Below are 24,591 nucleotides of genomic sequence, written 5' to 3'. Positions count from 1 at the left end.
CATATTTTCTTATTCCATTTTACCATAGACTATGTCGGTTTTTTCATTTGAAACTTGGCTTAAAAGAAGCATTTTTTAATGCTTTATTACCCAAGGGCCATAACTGAAAAATTATAAAAATGTGACTCTGCCGTTTTTTCCATTGTGGTCTTCATATATATATATACATATATATATATATATATATAAATATATATATATATATATATATATATATATATTTATATATATACATATATATATATATATATATATATATATATATATATATATATATATATATATATATATATATATATATATATATAATATATATATACATATACATACATATATGATTAAAAATGATTAATCAATGATCTTGATATAACCAAGGAGGTGAAGGGTCTTTACACACGTACAAATATTTTAATAAGACGCTTTTATTTATGCTCTACCAGAGTAAAGGTTAAATTGTTTAAGTCATATTGCATTTGTTTATATGGTGCTCCTCTGTTGCAAAATTATAATGTTAAAACAATTCCACACCTTCAGTATTACTAAAACAAATGTGCTTAGATGTTTCTTGCTTACAACAAATACGATAGTATATTGCTCATGCTATTAGAGCACATATTACCATCTTTTAATAGAATTATCTTAAACTATATCATGATTTTTGTAATCAGTTGATGGGTTGTACCTTAGTGAATAATTTTATGCATTCACTTAATCAAATTTTGAAATAATTTTTTTATTTTAAAAGCTATGGACCTGGCACTTAAATTGTATGCCAATGCCGAGCACTTTCTTGATAGTATACGCGCTTCAAATCACTACAAATATATAAAATCACTACATATAAAGTATAGCTACAAACATACATATATATAAATATATATATATTGTGTGTGTGTGTGTGTGTATACATATATATATATATATATATATATATATATATATATATATATATATATATATATATATATATATATATATATATATATATATGTATATATATATGTTTATATATATATATATATATATATATAAATGTATATAAATATATATATATATATATAAAAATATACTATATAATGTTATATATATTTTCTTATATGTATACGTACATATATACATACATATATATATATATATATATATATATATATATATATATATATATATATATATATATATATATATATATATATATAAATGTATATAAATATATATATATATATATAAATATATATATAATGTTATATATATTTTCTTATATGTATACGTACATATATATATATACATATATATATATATATACATATATATATATATATATATATATATATATATATATATATATATTATATATATATATATATATATATATAAATTATGTTAGTGTATTTTACAAATAGAGTGCTCAATGTTCTTAAAGAAAGGAGCAATAATAAATTAGTAAAAAACACTTCGAGTCGAAGATAAAAGTTAGATAAGTGTTTTTTACTAATTTAATATATATATAATATATATATATATATATATATATATTATATATATATATATATATATATATATATATATATATTTATAATTTATATACATGTATATATATATATATATATATATATATATATATTATGAAGTTGTAACTGATATATCAAGCTGTGTAATATCTGGATCTATAGCAAGTTATATAATTTATGTTTAGGTTTTTTAAATTGGATTTTTTGAAAAAAGTTGGAATGCTTCCTTCTTATTTAAAACTAGAAAATGAAATATCCAGGTAAAAAATTAATTTTGTTAATGTCATTGTTAATTTGCACATGACACATGTTGTGTGTATAATAAATACAATAGTTTTTGATATTGACAAACACAAGCGCACTAAAATGCACCAATTTTAACATTATTAGGAGAAGCATCATTAGGAGAAAAATATAGCAATATTATTCCAATGCATGATAAAAATGTTTGGTAGTATGCTTAACAAGTCAGTAGCAGAATAAATGGATTGAAATCCGTATCCGTATGAGGTATTGAAGGATTGTTTATCATAGACTAAAAAATTTTGCTAATAATAGTTAGATGATTAATTCAGCAAAAAAGACTTTACTTTTAGTGTCCAACTTTCTAACACGGTCAATGTGTTGATATATAGTCCCATTCTTTTTTTTTACATTTTTTTCAGCGCCCTTAATTATTAAAACACATTGTGTCAAAAAAACAATGTTAACTTATGAAACATTTGTTCAATGGTGTTGAAAGTTGTATTTAAGTATTTTTCTGAGTGAAGAACTCAAAAAGATTTCTAAAATATCACCAATTAAAAGCTTCTATATGAAAATTAAATTTCAAAATAACAGCCCTTTTTTTGAGTTTTCTTATGCTCTTTACTGAAGAAGATACATCTTAAGATGCGCATAAGATATGATTCTTAAATTTTTAAATCCTACTATTTTATATGTAACAAACTCTATAATAAAAAAAATTGCAAGGGTTTTCTTTTTTAAATTTGATTTGTTTGCACTGAAAGTTTTATAATAATATACCCAAAAAATATACTGAGTTTTACATATATCAAAGAGCATTCAGAAATAATTGAAAATACTAAAAATAAAATGTAATAAGAACTGATAATTTTTAACAGCTTCATAAAAATTAAGTTCTCTGGTTTATAGTTTGCTTAGCTATCTTCATTGTTTTAGTGCTCAATCTCACTGATTTTGTATTGCCTTCCTGTGACAGCTGTTGAATTGTTAATCATTAACACATTTATTGATTAAACCAAACAGGAATTATCTCTTATAGGTCAATAATATGATCTTGAAGAGTAACATAGATAGATGAATCTTACTTAAAAGTTTTTATTTTCAACATCAATCTTCTTAACTAGTTTGATCCATAGATCAGAATAGTTGTTATCATATATTAAACACACAAAACATTTCAAGGCTAATATTCATAAACAAGGACTCTTTAATAATTTTATCAGTTTGAATATAAAAACCAAATAAATTCTCTAGTTGTTCGGAAAGACCTTTAGTTCCAATTTTTTTTTTAACTTATAGGAGTGAATCTATACAAGAATCATCATCAATTTTGAGAATACAACTCATTTTTAAAATTATCTCTTAGAAATAAGAAAAATAAGATTGACAAAAATTGGCAACCTAAAACTATTTAGATTGGCATCAGGTCAGCACAAAATTTGGTATCAGGTTGAATAAACAAACATTTAGTGTAAAATTAACAGAAAAACAAAGTCAAGTGTGGTTACCTTTCTTTCAAAAATTAGTGTTTACTTAAAAATTTGAAAAATAAATGCAGCTTTTATCACTTAATGAGGAATTTAAATAAAACATTAATTTTGCCAATTTTATTTTAATTTATTTAGAGTTAATAAAATGTTTGTTTTGCGGTTTTTATTTTAATTGATTTGTTTACAATTCAATTTAAATAAAATGTTAGTTTAGTATTTTTTTTAATTTGCTTTATTTTATTAAAAATTTGAATAAAATGTTGGTTTTTTTGGTTTTTTGTGTTAATTTATAATTTAATTAAAAAGTTTATTTTTTCATTTTTAATTTAGTTAATGTATTAAAAATTTAATTAAAACATTTGTTTTTTCATTTTTATTATAATTATTGTACAATTTAGTTAAAAACATATGATTTTTTGTTTTTGTTTTAAATTATGTTTTAATAACTTTAAAAAAATGTTTGCATTGCTATTGTGTTGTTTATATTAATTAGTTGAATAAATTTTCGTTACCTTTTTTATTTCAGGTAAAGATAAAAGACCATTTTTCTGTAGCAATTAGCATAATATCTGCACCTTATAACATTAAACTCTTCTTCTATATATTTGTTAGACCAAGAAGTTGGAACTACTGAATTTTCTGATTGTGATTGAAACTTTATCTTTGATTTTCTCTTAAGTAAATGCCATTTCACTTTTAACTTCTTTAGATAATTTTTTGAGGGAATCATTTTGGTTTAAACAAATAGAACTTATATCTAAAGTTTTTGTAATTCTCATAATTAATTTCTTTTTACAAAGAGCAACTCTTGATAGAATAGCAACACCATGAATTTTTAAGAAGAATTGTATTCTTAAAGATCAAAGAAGAGTTAAGATTTTTATCATCATCATTATAAATATGACTGCAACTTAGTTCTCTTAGTCTTTATCCTTAAATGACAATAATTTAATCTAACACAAAGGGTATATCTTTTCTCAAGGAATAACATCAAAACTAAAGTTTTTTAATTCTCCAAACAATTAAAGATAACATTTTATACTTTCTTCTAAAAAAAAAAAACAATGATAATTAAAACTTCAAATACCAAGCATAAATGCTTCAGATTGGTACTAAGTATTGATATCTCCAAACCTATAAAGAGTTTAACACTAAAAGTTAGAGTAAAGTTTTTTCCATTTGTTTCAGCTTATTTACCAAAATCATTAAAATCTGAGATAACATTGTGTCAAAAATTATTTTTTTTGGTTGAATTGACATAGAATGGTCCTAGTAGTAAAGAAAGTTCTGGAGTACTTTTCATGAGAATGTGACAGGAATGTTGTTGGGACCACAAACTGTAGAAGAGACTTTAGCAATGGAAGCCATTATTTAGATATCTAATTATAGGTTAACCTATTTTTTTTTGAGATTATAAACCTATCTTTTTGATTGAGTGTGATCTTAAATTAAATCTTTAGATAAGGTAATAAAATCTCACCTAAGATGATTTTTAAGTTTAAGATTTTAAAAAAGAATTTAAAATTTAACTTTAGTATCAGAATCAGTTATCTGAGATTGGTTTAACCATTAGATTATTGACATAAGACAATAGCTTTTTTTTCTTAAAAAGCCATTTGTTATCAAAAGAGTTGTTTTTGTGAAAAATTTAAGAGAACCTAATTATAATTAGTAGCTGTAGAGGAATAAGAAATGCATGGGGTTGAGTGTGATTTGACTTAAAATGGATAAACAGATTTAAAGAAGATATAAAAGCAAGATACATGCCTGATACCGCAAGATCTACCTTGTAGATCTTGCTGTATCAGGCATGTGGGGGAACACGAAAGGTTGTGTTAGATTAAATGTTACTACAGTAGGTCTACTGGAGGGCACATGAAAATTTGTGTTAGATTAAATGTCATCAGTAGTAGTGTATGATCCAATCTTGGCCTGATCTGACTTGAAACATTACCATCTCTATAAAATACATAAAACTAATACAAATCATCAGTGACCACATGAAACATCTTGTAATTAGGTAAGAGAACAGAAACTACATTGCATATTTTGAAAGTCATTTAAAAAGAAACATCAGCAACTGTATATACACGCAAAACATCAAAAATATCAGGATATTATTAGGATAAACACCAAAGTATCAGGATTTATATGAAATGTCAAAAACTTTAGAAAATGAAAAGAACTACTTAAAATATTAGGAGTTATGTAAAATAAAATTACAGAAACAAAACAAAATATCGAAAGCTACTAGAAATATCAGGAATATATATATATCATATCAAAAACTATAGAAAGTAATAAGAACCACATAAAACGCTAGAAGCTTTATCAAATGTCAAAACTACACAAAATATCATGAACTTCATCAAATATTATGAACTAACAAAACATCAGTAGGAATAAAATATATTAGAAACTATATATATTCATTAAAGTAAAAGATATGACCAAGACATTGTTAAAACATTCTGAATGCTTCTATAAATCTTTACCTACAAAAAATTTTTTTGTAGGTAAAAAGGAAAACCTCTTATATCAGAACATGTAAACAATATTTTAAGTTGATGAAATAGACATGGTGGAGATCTATATATATATATATATATATATATATATATATATATATATATATATATATATATATATATATATATATATATATATATATATATATATATATATATATATATATATATATATATATATATATATATATATATATATATATATATATATATATATATATATATATATATATATATATATATATATATATATATATATATATTGTTACAATATATATATATATATATATATATATATATATATATATATTGTTACAATATATATATATATATATATATATATATATATATATATATATATATATATATAATAGTATTGTTTACAAGTTCATGTCTCAATTAATTTATTGTAGAGGCAGTTTTTATACAACTAAACGATGTATTAATACACTAACAGGAGAAGAATATGCTGTAAAGGTTGTTAACTTAAAACCTTCAATTTGCTCAATATTAGAAGGTAAAATTGCATATTTAATTAAAAAATGACTTCAGTCAATTAAAATTCATTTCTTAAATTTAATTTGACAATAGTTTTATTTAAAAATTGTTTTGTTCAAAGTGAAATGTTTTATATAAATTATTTTACATCACTTTTTTTATAAGGTTAAAATATAGAAATATACATATTTTAAAACTAGCATCTTATATCACATAAACCAATTATTTTAACTGCTGCTTTTATCAGGACCTCCTAAACCGTTTCCTCCTAAACCATTTTTATTAGTTAAACAAGGGCTTAAACTTTAGGTTTTGCCATAATTCAACCAGGTAATAAACTTTTCAATTTGCTTTGCAAAAAAATAAAAAATATTTTAGCTTGTTGATTTTTTTTCTAATACTAATCTATGCTTATTTTTAAAAATTCTTTATTAGGTGTTTTTGACCATTCCATTCTGAGGGTCATTTAATGAACAAAAATAACTATTGAAAAACCATGGTATTGCAAAAACCTTTGTTCTCAAGTTGCAAAATGACACATCCATTTGAAATCATTTTGAGTGTTTTAAATCAGTAATTGTAAGATATTGTATTAAAGTCTTTCTCTTTTTGTCACTTTTTATTTTTTATTTTTTATTTATTTTTAACTTATCAAACTTTAAATGACCTTTTTAAAATCAAATTTTGTGCATGCAACATTTTCAAGCCACAAAACAATCTGGTTAGACTAATATTATTTTCCAAATTTTAAATCTCACCTATTTTTTGGACTGTATCAGTTGAGAAAAGGTTGTGTTTTGGTTGCAAAATCTCTTTCTTTGTCATAGCTTAAAAATATCTAATAATATTTTTTCATAAATCAGTATGTAATCAATATTTTAAATATATCTGTAAAATATTGGTTACAAACTGATAAAGCATGTTGGCATAACGACAAATTGCTTCTAAATTCTATTCTGATTTCAATACTTGGATAGGGTTTCCTTTCAAACATCAGTTTTTGAGAATTATTATATTCAAGTTGCTGCACCTGTTTTTGAAAGTTTTTAAGGTCATTATTTTGTTTTGTTGCTCTCTGCTGAACTTTTTATTATGTGTTTATATTCTTTTTTAAGGAAAGGTTTCATGCTGCAACTGCAAATTTGAGATTGATCTGATGTAGGTTATGTAGAGGCTGCTTTAAATTGAAATATTTTCTATGAATCTGAGCATTCTGTTTGTTTTGTGAATGGGTTGGACTATTTGTGATTCTAGATTACTTTCTAATTTGACACCTAAATCTCTCTCTGCGTTGAAATCTCTTTCTGATTTTGTGTTTAATAGTGTTTGAATATCTTTTTTGTCTATGTCAATCATGGTTTATGTTTATGGTTGTTGTGATTTTGAAGAGTTTAATCTTATGTTTTACCTTGATGTCTAAGTTATTATTGTTTTAATGTTGTCTTAAAGTTTTTGTTGCTTAAGACTGATTCTGAATGGATTTTGGAGATTGAGTAGAGTTTTACGTAATAAGCATACATTTTTATGTAATAAGCATACATGTTTGCGTAATAAGCATACATTTTTGCTTTGAAGAGTTTATGTATACACTTTGTAGAGTTTATGTTTCACCTTGATGTCCAAGTCATTATTGTTTCAATACTGTCTTGTATTTTTTTGGTGTTGTTGCTTAAAACTGATTCTGAATGGATTAAAGAAAGAACAGTTTTGCGTCATAAGCCTCAATTATTGCTCTGTAGAGTTTAGAAGAATTTGCTTTAACTGCAGAGTAATCCTTAGGTTATTTTAAAATTTCAGCTGTAAAATATTTCAGCAATAGTATATATATAATAGTAATCAACTGGTATATATCAATCCATAGGTATTTAAATAAAGTTCTGCAACATGTGATACTAATCTATAACTTGCACAATAATCACACTTTTTTAATAGTTTTTTTGTATTCAAAGAACTAGTTAAACTCTTTTAAATCTTTTTAATCTTTAAGATTTTTTTTTTTAGATAGTTTAGAACAATTTTATATTTTAGAAAGTTTAAAACAATTTTATATTTTAGAAAGTTTAGAAAGATTTTATATTGGGGAAAGTTTAGAAAGATTTTTTATTTTAGAAAGTTTAAAAAGATTTTATGTTTTAGATATTGAGAAAGATTTTTTTATTTTAGATATTAAGAGAGAAATACTCATATGCAAGCAATTATGCCACCCAAATATTGGTTTGTAGTTTTTTATTCTGCTTCAGGGGTACCCTGAAAGTAACCTAAGAACCCATATCTTATTCTATGAAATTTTTTTTTGATTTGGAAAGTAGTTCATTTGCACATTTCAAAACTATCAAAATTGAAATCATTTGTCGGTAGCTTTTTGAGAAAAATCACCTGCGAGACTTGATTTAAGTAAAGATTAGGCCCCCTCTGACCTATTTTCAGACCCTAGCAAGTGGGTAAGAGTAGAGATATATGATTTGTTTCACTGTTTGACCTAATATGTCTTTTTTATTGAGGGAATTAAGACGATCCTAAAAGAATACAGTGGCTTAGCCTCAAGCTTCGGATTTTGGAGTATTTATATATATATATATATATATAAATATATATATATATATATATATTTATATATATACATATAAATATATATATATTTATATTTATATATACATATGTATGCACTCATATATATATATATATATATATATATATATATATACACACATATATATATTTATATATATATATATATATATATATATATATATATATATATACACACGTATGTATATATATACACGTATGTATATATATAAATGTATATATTTATGTATATATATGTGTATATATATATTTTTATATATATATATATATGTATATTTATTTAATAATATATTTGAGGGAAGGTTTTGCACTGTCAATCAAATGGCGGAGGTGTTTTTTAACAGTGAAAAGGAAGAGAGAGAAAAAAGATAAATGAAAGACAAAGGGAAAATCAAATAAAAGAAACAAACAACAGGAATAAACAAAGTAAAAATAATACAAACAATTTAAATAAATAAACTAACTGAAAAGAAAAAAAAAACAGGAAAAAAAAATTAGAAACAAAATACCAAGTTATATATATATCTACACGTATATATATAGTTTTTCAGTTATAGGTGCCTCGTGTTGTACTTACAGAAAGCTTCACAAAACTTTATTGAAATTGGGGTTGTGTTATCTTACCTTATATATTTACCAAAACTGTTTGAAAGCTTCATGAACTGATTCTAACAATTGCTTAATCCAATACCCTAAACATTCATTCAAAGTATTTAAGAATTTTTATAAGAACAGTTAAAATGATAATCGTTGATTTTTAAAAAACAAAAACTTTTCTCCTTTTATAACAATAAACTTTTCTCTTGCTGCTCCACTATATGAACTTTAAAAGTAATGTTTAAACCAAGATCTTTGAAACTTTGTATAAATCTTTTAATATATCATAGTAGTTTGAGTTCAATTTTTCCCATTGCTATGTCTCTCAAAGCACTCGTATATTTACTTTTGAAATTATTGTAAAATTAAGTATAATTATTTCATTATACTTTTATAAGACACTAGTAAGATATATTGTAGACAGATAACTATTTACAAATAGAATTACCTAATTAGTGTTCTCAAACAAATTTTCAAACAAATCCTTTGAAACTTAACATTCATACTCAAATATTACACTATATTTTACACTTTTCTTTTTATTTAAATGTAGATCTAGCTCTGGCTTCATAATAAATGATTACGTAACTTTTAGATAACCCTACTCTTCATATACCCCAACCTTAACATCTACATTCTCTGATGTAAAAGATCTATGTTGTAAAACTGTTGCATTTAACCCATCAACATTATTGCATATAACAGGAGTAATTTTTACAATATACTAAACAATAAAAAAACAACGTTGAGTCATTTAATGATCTTTTATTTTATATTATCAACTTCCATCATTAATCAAAATATAATACTGTTATAATATATTGCTATTATAAATGCCTTTTATTAGGACTAAAATCTCTAGTTACAATAAAACTATATATATATATATATATATATATATATATATATATATATATATATATATATATATATATATATATGTACATATACGGAAAATATATATATATACATATACAGAATAGATGGAAAAAAACACAAAAACTAACAGTTCTATTTGTGTTAATAAGGTAATAACATATAATAGATCTTGACCCGGAGATAATCCACTGCAAAAAAGTGTTTCGCTCCCATAAAAGACATGTCAAGATATAAATCCAAAGAATGACGATTACCAGTAAATCAGACTATAGTGGTAATTGTCCTGCCTGCCAAAATACAGCAACAGTAACAGAAAATGTTCAATGTTTTAATTAAGGTTTCATGTTGTTTACCCGTCTATTTCAAAAAAACCCGTTTTAATTAAGGTTTCATGTTGTTTACCCGTCTATTTCAAAAAAAAATAAAGTAGCTAGCAAAACCACAGTTTCAAATTTTCTTCTCCTTTCAACTAAGAAAACTTTCTGTTCTTTTGTAATGTCTGCCTAACCAACCTCGAAATAAGTGTATCTAAATCAGAAGCATTGAGGCTTGAACACTCTAGAATGTTATGTTACAAAAATCAAAACTGAGCTCAATGAAATAAAACAGCTGTTAAATAAATGCTCAAGTGATACTAAATCGGAAAATAATAATTTATGGTTCAACAAAGAAAGGTTAAATACAATGAAAACTCCAACAACAGATTCTCTCTTAGTTATAGGATAAATATCTGATGAAAAATTTAACAAAGATAACATAGGTATAATCGAAAATGTAGTCATGAATAATAATATTCAATTCAAAAATTCATATCATAATAAATCAGATGATCTTGTCCTAGTATGTAACTCTGAAAAATATAAAGACCAATTACTGAATTCTCTTAAAAACATTAACAATCAAATAAAATAAAATTCATATCAATTAAACATGCAAAAAATTATTATCTGTGGTTTACCTAAGGAATATAATGAAAATGAAGTTGTTAATATGCTGCGCTCACAAAACAGTTGTTTTAACTGTCAAAGCTTTGGACATTTTGCAAAAACAGAAACAGTTGAAATTAATTATTTAAATGCCATGTTCAAAAGGATGATAAAACCTACATAAATTATATATTATGCTCACTATGGAATGTTCGCTCTCTTACTAATAAACTTCCAAATGTAATGGAGCATATACTTGACCGGAATCCAGACAGTTTTTATTACCGAAACATAGATGACTCCTGAAAACAATAATACAACAATGATAAAAAATTATGGATATGTTTTTGGCACAAAATAAGAAAAGAATAAGATAAAGAAAAAGGTGGCGGGGTAGGAATTATGTTAAAACAATTAATTAAGCACAAACAACTACCAAATAAACAGTTACTGCATCCAAAAGATCACTAATTTTAATTTGCATTTATAGACTAATATTTGTCTTTCACATAACATTTCTGGATGAATTCATGGATTTACTTGAAACAATAGTGCCAACAGGTTGCAAATACGTTATAGTAGGTGATATAAACATACACTAAGATACTAAAGAACTATTTAGCAAAAGCTTTAGAGAAATACTAGATATACTAAATCTAACACAACAAGTCAAAGAACCAACTCATAAAATGGGACACATACTACATCTAGTGATGTAGTAATTAACAAGCCAATGAAATATCAGTAATTATGTTTGCTCTAACAGGCTTAGATTTGAGTGATTATTTTCTCATCGATTTTAAAGTAGAAAAAAAACAGAAAAATTGTTTAGGAGAACAAAAAATGAAAGCGACTAAAAAGAATATAGGTGCTTCTGGAAAAAAACAATAATTGCTTATATAAAAAAGAAATTAAAGAACATATTTCTCTAACCTATTAAATAAAAACACCACAAGTAAAAATCTATTCTCATTGGTAAACAAGCAACTAGATAAAGCTCAAGAATATGTACTACCAACAGCCGATTCAGATGAAGAACTAGCTTACCACTTGAATAATTATTTTACTGAAAAAATCAGAAAACTCAGGTTTTCAAATATCTCTAATAAGAAAAATACATCAGATTATAAAGGTCAGTTTTTAAGAAATTTTGATTCAACGACACACAAAGAAATTTACAAAATCACCATGTCATTTGGAGTAAAATGTTCTCCTGATGATCCAATTCCAGAATATCTACTACTACAAACATTTAAACATATATGGGTTGAAATAGTAAACCTATCGCTAGAATCAAGCAGCATGGATTGTCTAAAAAGTGCTTCATTACTTCCAATAATAAAGAAGTTAGACAAAAAGTTTAGGGGTGATACTTGACAATGAATTATCTTTAAAAACACAAATAAATTGTTAAAAACTGCTACAATATATTGAGCAAATATCCAAAATAAAACCATTCTTATTGCACAAAAATGTGTGCACCATAGTATGTTCAATAATATTTGCACAGCTAGATTATTGCAACTCCCTCTACTTGGGAATTGAAAAGTCACAATTAAAAAAACTGCATTCTGTTCAATATTGTGCAGCAAGAATGGTATTTAAAACTAAAATGAAAAATCATGTAAAACAGGAATTTAACAAAATGGATTGGATGAAAATTAGAGAAAGAATCTATTTCAAGGTTCTTTTAATAATGCACAAATCTAATATTCTGGAAGCACCAATGTCTTTATGCAATTTAATTCACTACTCAATGTCAGAAAGAACACTGAAATTAAAGGAAACAAAATGCAGCAATCATTTTGGTAATCGAGCTTTATCCCTTTATGGTCCTAAACTTTGGAATATACTTCCAAATATCATATGTGACGAAAAAAACACAACTATTTATAAGAAAAAACTAAAATCCTATTTAATAATGAATGGTGAACTATTTCACCAGAAATCTCTTGAATGTTAAATTAAAATCTCTTGAATATTAATATTAAAAATTTTACTAATATAATAATATATATATATATATATATATATATAATTGATTTTTTGACAAGATTAAATAAAAATAACTACATGTTTACTACTAAAAGTTTCATGCTTTTTGCAATCAACAGGTAAAAAATACATCATTTTTTTCGTAAAAAAAAAATGCTCCTTATAAACATCGTGACGTTCAAAATCAATTATAAAACTGTTACTATTTGTGAGTGTGGTTTGGTTTTTTAATCTTTGGGCTCATGGTTGTCAAGCAAGAACTTGTTTTCTTGACGGCACTTATTTAATAATTCTTGTGTACCTTTGTGTGATATTTTTCATGAAGGCAAAACAAGCATTTTTTGTTACATTGCTGTAGGTGGGGACTTGTTTAATTATTGAACAGGTTAATTTGGGTGTTATTTTTAAGTTTTCTTTTATCTGCCATTAATTACTTTGAAAGGGTGGTTGAATTTTTCAGCTTTTTGTTTGTGAATGAGTGTTTGTGGTTAGCCCATCTTTTCTTCCATTCACCTTCTGCTAGGCCAATATATACTTTTTCTGGAGTGTTTTCGGGGGGGGGGGGGGAGGGTGATTCTATACATTTATATATAAGATTAGAGGCTCCACATTTTCCTATTATTGGGCAGTTTTCTTTATTTATGCAACTGCAGGATGGGTATTCTTTTGGTCTTTCTGAAATGATTTTTTTGTTATAGCTTTTTATTATTCTTTCAATTCTTTTGGTACAGCTGTAACTCGCTTTGATGGTATTTCGATTGAATACTTTACTTAGGGGGTGAGATGTTGAAAAATGTTTGACTATTAAGTTTAGGAAGATATGTCTGACATTGGTAGAAATGTTTTTACTATATGGAGGGTTGAACCATATTTCTTTTTCTTTTCTTTTTTTCTCTTTTTTGAGGATTATACTTTAAATTAAAACCAGTGAAGACATTTCTTCTTAATTCATCTTTGCATTCTGGTATAGATAAATTAAATGTTTTTTTATTTGAGGAATTTTGTGATAATCTGTCATTAATAGAGATGGGGATTTGCTTTATTATTTGCTTAGGATGGTTGGAATCAGGGTGGATGTAACGTAGATTTTGATTTGTTTTTTTGAAAGGTTGGTAGGAGTTTTTTTCTAAGTTAAAGGATACATTTAAGAAGTTGATTGCGGGTAGGCATGTTTGGATCTCTATTTTAAAACCAATCATTCTCTAATTATGTTTTTTTGTATGCTATCAAATTGTGTTTTTTTACGAAGTACCATCAAACAATCATCATGATACAGTCCAATGTTTTCTCTATTTAATATTTTAGATAGTGAGTCTAATATATATAGGCCCACTAGTTCGCAAATTTCTGCACTGTCAAAACAACTCATCGGTCGTCAAAGCAGTCGTATGCTAAGTTTATCTTCCATGTTTCGTTGTTAAAAAATAGCAAGGACTTTCTGCAATGTTTAATGACTCTGATGTTCTCTTCACTAATACTTGTGTGTTTTTTTGCAAACAGTATTGCATTACTTAGTATTTTTGATGTAATAGAGGGGTAAAAATTGATAATGTCAAGTTGTATAAAAACGCAATGTTTTCTGGTATATTTTCAAACCATTTGATTGCATCTGTGGTATTTTTCCATTGGTTTAAATTTAATACAGTTCTTATTTTTTTATTTATAGTGTCAGGATATTTTTTGCTTATGTGACCAAGTTCACTTTTGGCGAGGTTCAATAGACAGCAGGATTTATTGTTTTGGAATGAGTCTTTGTGATCTTTAAGTGTAATAAAAGCTTCAGATTTTGCAATTACTTTATTCATTTGCTTAAGTTGAGTGTGTTTGCTATATTTTTGGCTTCGAGGTTAATTGAGTTTTCGAGTTTCTGTGGGGCTTTTTCATACGCTTTTATGACATTTTCATTAAGAAGTTTAGTGTGCTCCTGATTGGAAATTTGATAAATATTATTTGTTTTGTCGACAAATAATAATATGTTATGGTTGCTTTTTATATTTAATGTTTCTTTTTAATTTACTCTAAAATTCGTTGTGTATCTTTTTAAATTTTATAAGGTTTATTAAATTGAGCAAATCGTTTTCAAAATTTTCCAATTCTTTGCACTGAGGTGGCGTGTTATTCGTTTTGAACCCAAACGTTTCATTTGTTTTTGACTGATTTTCTTTAATTTTGTTTAAATAAAAAAATGTATTCCATTGGATTTGCTTGATAAAGTTTTCTGTTTTTTCTATTTGCTGCAGTTTATAACTGGTTTTATATGGTATTGGTATATTTTTTAATGGGTAGTTTAATTTTCTTTCTAAATTAATTTTCTCCATGGTGTAGAATCTATGCGGTAGAGTGCTCAACTAATTTGCGTAAGTAGCAATATAAATAAATTTCCGCTGAAAAACAAATATATAGAATGTGCAAATAGACTACTTTCAAATTCAAAAAAAAAATTCATGAGATACAACATAAGGTTTTAAGTGACTGTCAGGGTACCTGTGGTTTGTATACCAAATGTGTTATAGTTTTTTCTTATATGATGTTACAAATAACATATTTACAAACGTTTTTATGAACTGTTATTTTTAAAATTTTATTTTTAACTTGGTTCAATCTAGTTCAGACAATTGGTAGTTATCAAACTTCTGACCAATTCTACATAATAACGGAGTTGTAAGTTATACATTTCTTAAGCAAAATACATTCTGCGTAAGTTGTAAATATACACTAAATGTAAAATAAATTACTAAATGTAAAATAAACAAAATATTCTACAGAATTAAAAGTTATATATTTTTTAAACAAAATATATTCTACATAATAACAGAGTCATAAGTTATACATTTAAAAATATATAATTCTTCATTTAAGATTTTTAAGAAAATTTATTTTCTTTTTTCGCTTTTTTTTTTGGTAATGTCTGATATCATTCACAATTGTTTGGCATATGTTGTTCTAACCAAACTGTAACAAAATATAAATTTCTCACTCATAAGTGTGTATTTTTATAAAGATCATTTCCAAAATATGTTAAAAAAGACATCATAAAAGGCAAAGAATATAAAATGTCATCAATGCTAAAAATTAAATTAAAGTTGCTATGGTTAATAAAAAAGTCCCATAAAGTGTTTTACTTGGGTAATAAAAAATTTATTATAGTATTAAATACTTTGTTTTTATATTATATCTTATTTTGATATCATGTTTTAATTTGATATTATATTTTCTATATTATATTTTAATACTATATTATATTTTGATTTAATTTTATAAATATATTGATATTATGCTGTTGAATAATTGATGCGCGAATAATATTTATATTAAAAAAATATTTACTTGAAAATTGATTGAAGCATTTTTTTAGAATATAATGGAGATAAGTTTTGATTTAATAATTATGTTATTTTTTCCTATATCATGTAGTTTTTTTTATTTTAAACAATATCAAATTCTTGGTTAATGGAAATTTATTTATCCATATATTGAATAAATAAAAAAATTATTTTTACTATGTGAGGTTTAAACAGGTTTTTGAGTAAATATCATTTTTACTATTTTTTATTATTTTAAAAGTTCTCGAATTATATAAAAAAACACACCCAATAGTTTCACTTTTTTAATTATATATATTACTTTTTAAAGAGGTAAAATCTCATTTATCTCTTTAAAAATTCTCATGTTCATTTTCAAACAGTTTGATAATTTCATAATTCAAACAATTAAATTATAATTATTTCAAGATGACAGATAACTACTTGATAAGGAAGATTTTTTTTTTTAGAACTTGTATAAAAATGGCATAAAATTTTTTAGGTTTTTGTAAAAGTTTATAAAAACTACTATTATTTATCTAATTTATCACTAAAATGTGTTCTTTCACATGTGTGTTTTTTATTTCAATCATTTTAGTTTTTTTACTTTTTGTTTTACTTGTTTGAATTGTTTTTAGTTCAATAGGTAAGATTGAATAGACATTTTATTAGCTAATTCTTGAAAGCTTTTGAAATTCTTGAATTCTTGTTTATATCAATTAAGCTTTAATTGCTTTAATTTTAAGAAAATGAAAGTTTCCTTTATAATCACTAAATCTTACTAAAACAATACTGAAAGTAAGATAGTAAGCTTATTAATATTTATCTTTAGATATTTATAAAACAATACTGAAAGTAGGATAGTAAGCTCATTAATATATTATTTATCTTTAAATATTTATAATAACTATCTTACTACCTAAAACTGAAAGTATTGTTTAAGTTCATAAAAATAAAAAAACAAACACTATTTTTGAATGTACTATTAAGCAAAAGTAGAACAAAGAAATTCAGTTCATAATTAAATATTTAATTTGCAAGAAAGTACATCAATCAGGGTTAGATTCTATACTCTGACATCAATCAGGGTTGGATTCTATACCCTGAAATCAATCAGGGTTGGATTCTATACTCTGACATCAATAATATTTTTAATATTATTAGTTATCTTGGTTATCATGCAAATTTTCTTTTTCTATAATTTTTATTTTCTTGCAAATTATCTTATCTTATAATTATGATCATCTTGCAAATTAAATACTTAAGTGTCAATTAAATGAGTTTCTGTCTTCAACTTACTTCTGTTCAAAAATGCATTTAAAAACAGTGTTGGTTTAGTTATTTTGATAAATACTTGTTCTTAGTTTAAAGACTTTCAATACAGTGTGTTAGCAATAATATACATGTAACTTATTTTTTTTTTAATGCTCTTTCTAATAAAAGATGTTTATTACAATTAGAAATCTCTTTAGACATTTTTTAAATAATCATCATTACCTTTAATCTTTAAACCCAAGAATCAAATGTTGTTTTAGGATAACAGGATCAGATATATGCTCAGAAATCCTGAATAAAGTTGATAGTGGTTATTTGTACAGTGAGGCTGTTGCAAGGTTACTTTTTATGAAGTTCTTATTAATGTAAGGTATAAGTTTCTAGTATGAAACAATGAGTTTTTGTATAAGTTTATAGCTACTTTATAAAATGTTTGCTTATATATTTATGTTTTTTTAAAAATAAAAGTTATTATTTTAAGTTAGAACCGTGCATATTTTTTACATATGAAGTTCAGAGTTGAATTTAATTTTCATTAAATTTATCTTTAGTTTTTTATATAATTATATTTAGGCATTAGGGTGGTTTGAAAAATGAAAAATTTTGACAAATCAAAAAGTGTTCCCATTGAATACCTGGATTTTGATCTGTAAAATGCATTTATCAAGTGAAAAATTAGTGGTTACCAGTTTTAGCTGACCCCTTGGGGTTTAAGTCTCAAAATGTAAAATTTTTATGGGTCAAATAATCATAAAGAAATTATAAAATAAGCTACAAGCATCAATCAGGTACCAAATGAGAATAAAGAAATAAAATTAGAACATTGCTTATTGATATAACACTTTTTTCTAAAAACTATATTTATGAAGTTATTGTCAAAAATTTAAATTTCTTATTGCTTTTTATAGTATAAATAGTGATGTAAATTAAAAAAATATGACAATGGATACTTTCAATATAGTACATCTATGTTCAAATTAACTATCAAAATGTAAAATTTTTACAATTGAAGTTTTATTTATATTTAAAACACAAAAAAATATACAAAACAATACAATTTAAAATCACTTTTCGTGAAATTTTTAATTAATTTCCTGGACCTAATTTTCTTTCAAATAACTTTATCTCTGTGATTGCGTCCAACCACAGAAGCTGAAGCTTCTGTAACAGACTTTACATGTTTTTTAACATTTTAACTGTGACACTTATATCTTAACTTAAGTGGTTTTGCAATAAATTCAAGTTCAGTCGTGTTTGAAGCTCTGTTCCCTGTAGTGTTTTGAATATTCCATGCACTACATCTATTTCATTGGCACTTTTTGATGTGATGTGATCAAGGTAAAAGTCACCTGAAAATAGAAATTTCTAATAACATAGATACAGAATGTTTTAAAAATACTGGTAATTTTGTTTTCATAATTTATAGATTATACATCAAATAATTGATTTGTCACTTCTTTAAATTCTGCTACATCTATTTCATATTTTTGTCCTCTTTTCTTTTTGTCATAGTTCACAAATTTATAAAAATTTTCAATGTAACTGCTGAGTTTTTTTTTAATTCTAATGACAGATATTGAATAAACATTATGATTTACCCATAGGTTGAATAGATCTACACTAACATCTCTATGAACACTCTCTTTTCTATTGTCTTTAAATTAAAGAAGTCTTTTAATCATCTGCTTAATAGTGGAAATTTTTCCAAAAGGAAATTGTTTTAATGGTTTAAAGCATTCATCAAAATGTATTTATTTGATTTATTTGTTGTTTTTATTGTTGACATCTTGATGATATTTATTTAATTATGTGTTTGAAAAACAACTGAATAGATATTAAATCTATCAGTTATTGGAAGGAAAGTCTATTTGTTTTTAGTTTTGTGTAAATAACTTTTTAAATTTAGATGTTACAAGAAAATTTCATAAATAAAAAAGTTCTGCATCTTATAGTGAAAAATTTATAACATTAAACAAATATTTATAACATTAATATAACAATTATTTATAACATAAAACAAATATTAAGCATTTTATAAAGAATTTAAGGATTTTACCTTAAAAAATTTGACAATTTTGTAGTTCTTTTATATAGCCTCAAGTGGGTCAAGTAAAACTGATATCCACATGGTTTTTTTTGTCATAAATCTTCATGTTGCATCAAAAGCCAAGTAGTTAGATGGAACAGTCTTTTATTTTTAGATTTCAGCCCACCCTATTAGGCATTGTTTTATATATTTGTTTTTTTAGCTTTTATATGCGCCAGATTTTAGAAGGCCTGGAGTTTATTCATGAATGTCAAGTGGTTCATAGAAACTTGAATGTGTGTAATTTTTTTTTATAAAAATCTTTTTATTTAAAATGCTAAATGAATACACATACATATACTATATATATCTTTGCATTGTTGTTGAAAGATTTGAAGTAGTTGAAAAGTTTCATAAAAGTTGGTAAGAAAAATCTCTTCCAATGCTTATTTTTAACATTTAAGCGAGCATCAACAATTCAGTGACTTTATGGTCACATGAATGTTAAAACAAATAAATAGTTGAAAAAGTACATTAAGTTTTGTCGTTTTTTTAGAAACTGTAATTATGACTAGAAAGTTTTTTAAATTAATGATGTTTTTGTGCTGTTATAGTTTTATACTATTTTCAAATATTTATTTTTAATTTTTTAATTTTTGTTACATACTAGTGTACATACATTGACTAACTTAAACTTAGGTAGAACATGCAATTATTAGTAGGAGTAATAATTAGTAGGTGTAATTATTAGAAGGAGTCTAAATATATTGAGGAAAAGTCTAAAACAGTTAATAACGAGTTTTTATTTAGTATTTATTTTTAATATGTTTATAAGGTTTTTAATATGAATACTTGAGGTTTTTTAGTATAATATAAGTTATTGATTGAACTTGTAAGAAGAGGAAGATTATGTATTGAACTTGTAAGAAGAGGAAGGTTATGTTCTGAACTTGTAAGAAGAGGAAGGTTATGTATTGAACTTGTAAGAAGAGGAAGGTTATGTATTGAACTTGTAAGAAGAGGAAGGTTATGTATTGAACTTGTAAGAAGAGGAAGGTTATGTGGAACTTAGTTTGATGAAAAGGTAGTAAAATAAAATAAATTTCTTGTTTTTTGTGTTTATTGCAAAAAAAAAAAAAAAAATACAATGAGGAATGTATATACATCAACAAACTAAGTAGGTAGAACATGCAAGGAATGCCGCTACATCTACTGAATAAATAGGTAGAGCATGCAGTGAGTGTATCATTACATGTATGTATTCATGAAAATAACTATATATACATATATATATAATTCAGAATTTTAAAACTCAGAGTCAATTACTATTTCCTTTAAATTAAGCGACGAAACAAATGCTTTATTTAAATTTTAAATAAAACAACAAAAAAACAAAGTAATCTAAACTAAAACAGCAAAACAAACATTTTATTTAAATTCTAAAATAAATAGTTAAAGTAAAAAATGAAAAAACAAATGTTTTCATTAAATTCAAAGCATGGCGCTCTATGCTGAAGGCCTATTCATCTCGCAACCATAAGCCATGACTGGGAGTCTATTTTAATAGTCTAAAAAAAGCGAAGATAAAAAAATATTAAATAAATAGGGAGCGGAAAAAGTTCCCGTACAAAAGTATAATTTAAAAAATTTATCTGTATGGTGTTTTCTTTCAATATATAGTGTGTTTTTAGTATTCTTTTGTATTCTTTAAGTATTTTTTAGTATTATTTTGTTTTAAATTGAAGTGTAATTTGTTTTTCATCTTGTACAGTAACTTTTGCTGTTTATATTTTTGTACCGGAACTTTTTCACACACTGTATATATATATATATATATATATATATATATATATATATATATATATATATATATATATATATATATATATATATGTAAATTATGCTAATGTATTTTACAAATAGAGTGCTCAACGTTCTTAAAGAACAGAGCAATAATATATTATAAAAAGTTAGATAAGTGTTTTTTACTAATTTATATATATATATATATATATATATATATATATATATATATATATATATATATATATATATATATATATATGTATAAATTCATTATGGCTGTTATAGGTAGTAATCTGTTAAAGTTAACAAAAATGTGTTTTAAATAGGCTTGTATTTTTTTAAGTTGTTTTTGTTTGCTTGTGAAAAAGCGTTCCTTTATTAATTAATTTTGTTTATTATGTCATGGTTCATATTTTCATGTTTGATTAGTCATCAATAATCAAGTCAATGATTGGTTAACAGAAAGTTATTTTATTTATATATTAAGCCACATAATGTGTTTTAATGTTTTTAATTAGTAAAAACTTTACAAAAAATCTGCATACCTCTTAAAATTATACAAAAATTGCATATAAATTATGCATCACTCTTGTTATCTTTAAATATCAACATAGGTTCTTTTGATTTTATTTCAGGTCATAAGTATGCTCCTTGCACATATATTTTATGTGAAGCAAGTAGAGAAATGTTTTACAATTTAGAGAAGAATCATAAATTTCTGAAACTACTAAAGTGTCTTTGATAGTTATCTATATGAAAATGAATGTTATGAAAACAATTTTTTCAGTTAAACATTACTTTAATTTGAAAAGTTTGTTAACCATCTTGTGTAGATTGTAGTGGTCTTAAAATTCCACCAGATAATGTATGCCAATGGATTTTGTTACCAATTTTTTTTTACTTTTTTTATTTCATTCGATAAAAAATAAAGTTTGTTGTAAGTCCTTGAATGACATTCTTTTGCTAGTTTCTAAATTTTACTATTTTTAAATTAATCAAAAATGTTGCAATTCACTTGGTTATATATTTTTAAACACTTTTTTGCACATCTTACCCCAAGATGTAATTAAGAACCTGCATTAAAAGTGGTAATATTATCACAAATTCATTTAGAAATTAATAATTTTAATTTTTTGTTTTTAAAATATATGCTAATATTTTCTTTGTTTTTGATTTTTTTAAATCGAAAATCCTCATGTTTTATTACATGTTAATATAAATATTTCTAAATAAACTAATTTTTTTAATAGTCACATTTTGAATCTAACTTTTAAATTTTTATAGCAGAGTTGCTTTAAAAATTTATTTACGGCTTATGGTTTCGCAATGAATAGGCCTTCAGTATAAATTGCCTTGATACAAAGTAAAATAAATTAGAAAAAATTTTTTTAAAATAAAGTAACTATATTAAAAACGAAAATACTAACTTATTATTAAAATCCTTAACAAAATACAAGTTATTGATATTCTTAATGTTTTATGAGCTTCTTAACAGAATAGAAATTATTGAAATTATAAACAAAATAACAAATTAATGAAATTCCTTATAAAAATAAAAATGGCAAAACCAAAGTCTTATTGAAATTCTAAATGGGAACTTTTTTTTGAAGGTATAAACAAAAAAATGAAAATAAAAATGGATAAATGTTTTATAAATTCTAAATAAAATAATTAAAATAAAATCAGAAAAATTAATTTTGTATTTAAATTCCTAAAAAAATTGTAATATGCTGCCCTCATTTTTACAAATGTTTAAGCAAACTTTGACGTTTAAATGAAAAATCTACAAACTCTGCAATTTTTTTGTCAACTTTATGCTAAATGTTTGCAGGTTTGTCAATTTGTCAAACCTTTTTTGTCAATTTGTCAAGTTTCTGAATTTTGTGCTAACCTTGATGCTTTAGTTTGCTGTGTTTTTACTTAGCATTTATTTTTCATTTATTTACTGATATACTTATTAATATACTAGTAAAGTATAACAGCAGTTTCTATTAATACTGTTATTCTTAAAAAAATATTTTCTTTATTAAATGTGATTTTGTTTAGCCTCTATGTATGATGCTTGCCTCAACAAACAATAATGCACCTGTTAAGATAACTGACTTTAGATTTGCATTAAAAATGCCAGAAGAGAACATTTACATTGAAAGAAAAGCAGTGGTACCATCTGAGTTTACAGCACCGGAGGTTGCCCATGGAAAAAATTATAATTATTCTGTTGATATATGGGGATTCGGTTTCTATTTTAATTTTTTTTTTCCATATTTTATATATGTGTTATTTGTTGTTTATATGTTTCCACATATATTGCATTTTTATAAAAAACCTCAAGCATAAATTATTTTATTATAAAAAGAAAAAAATGAATTTATTAAAATATAAAACTTAATGTTTTTTTGAGCTCAAGCAGCTATAAAAACTATTTAAAATTCTTTAAAAGTCTTTAAAAGTCTTTTAGTCTGAAATTTTATCAACTTTAAATCTTTTATAATCTTTAGGTGTTATTTTGTATATTTTGCTTAATGGTGAAAGTATATTACAGAGTTCTCAAATAAATTCAAAGCATAATTTGCAGGTTTGTAAATTGTTCAACTTTTTTAAAGTAATAAATATATATTAAGGTCTTCAAAAATATTTGATTTGAATTTTTTTTTATGTTTTTGACCATATAACCAATTTTTATTTTTACACTGAATGTTTGGTCAGGAAATTTTTAGTTATAAATATTTATATATATGTATTGCATATTTATGTTATATCTTTAAAATTGTTAAAAATTATTGTAAATATTACTTTTAATTTCTAAAATACTTTTGGTTTTATTATTATTTTTTTTTACTCATGAATTTTTTTACAAAAACTAAAATTATTACTTTTTTACTTTCTGTTAAACAGTTGCAAAAAATGCAGTGGTTTCATTTATCAA

The 24,591-nt window shown here is 24.0% G+C and overlaps 1 protein-coding gene across 14 annotated transcripts in view; it reads left to right on the top strand.

Moving 5' to 3' along the window:
- Positions 1–24,591, top strand: part of LOC100213721 (55 kDa erythrocyte membrane protein) — an 83,924-nt gene that overhangs the window by 10,988 nt on the left and 48,345 nt on the right. For all 14 annotated transcript variants that reach the window (XM_065788769.1, XM_065788774.1, XM_065788776.1 and 11 more), the window contains 8 exons: positions 1,694–1,768; positions 6,186–6,289; positions 8,434–8,484; positions 15,863–15,917; positions 18,094–18,171; positions 20,083–20,155; positions 23,712–23,901; positions 24,164–24,240. In XM_065788769.1, coding sequence (XP_065644841.1) covers positions 1,728–1,768; positions 6,186–6,289; positions 8,434–8,484; positions 15,863–15,917; positions 18,094–18,171; positions 20,083–20,155; positions 23,712–23,901; positions 24,164–24,240 — 669 coding nt within the window. In that variant the 5' untranslated portion in view covers positions 1,694–1,727. The remainder of the gene's footprint in view (positions 1–1,693; positions 1,769–6,185; positions 6,290–8,433; positions 8,485–15,862; positions 15,918–18,093; positions 18,172–20,082; positions 20,156–23,711; positions 23,902–24,163; positions 24,241–24,591) is intronic.

This window comes from Hydra vulgaris, chromosome 01 (assembly GCF_038396675.1).
Source record: "Hydra vulgaris chromosome 01, alternate assembly HydraT2T_AEP".
Lineage (NCBI taxonomy): Eukaryota > Metazoa > Cnidaria > Hydrozoa > Anthoathecata > Hydridae > Hydra > Hydra vulgaris.
Note: the sequence above shows the minus strand (reverse complement) of the source record. Positions and strands in the feature narration are given on the sequence as shown.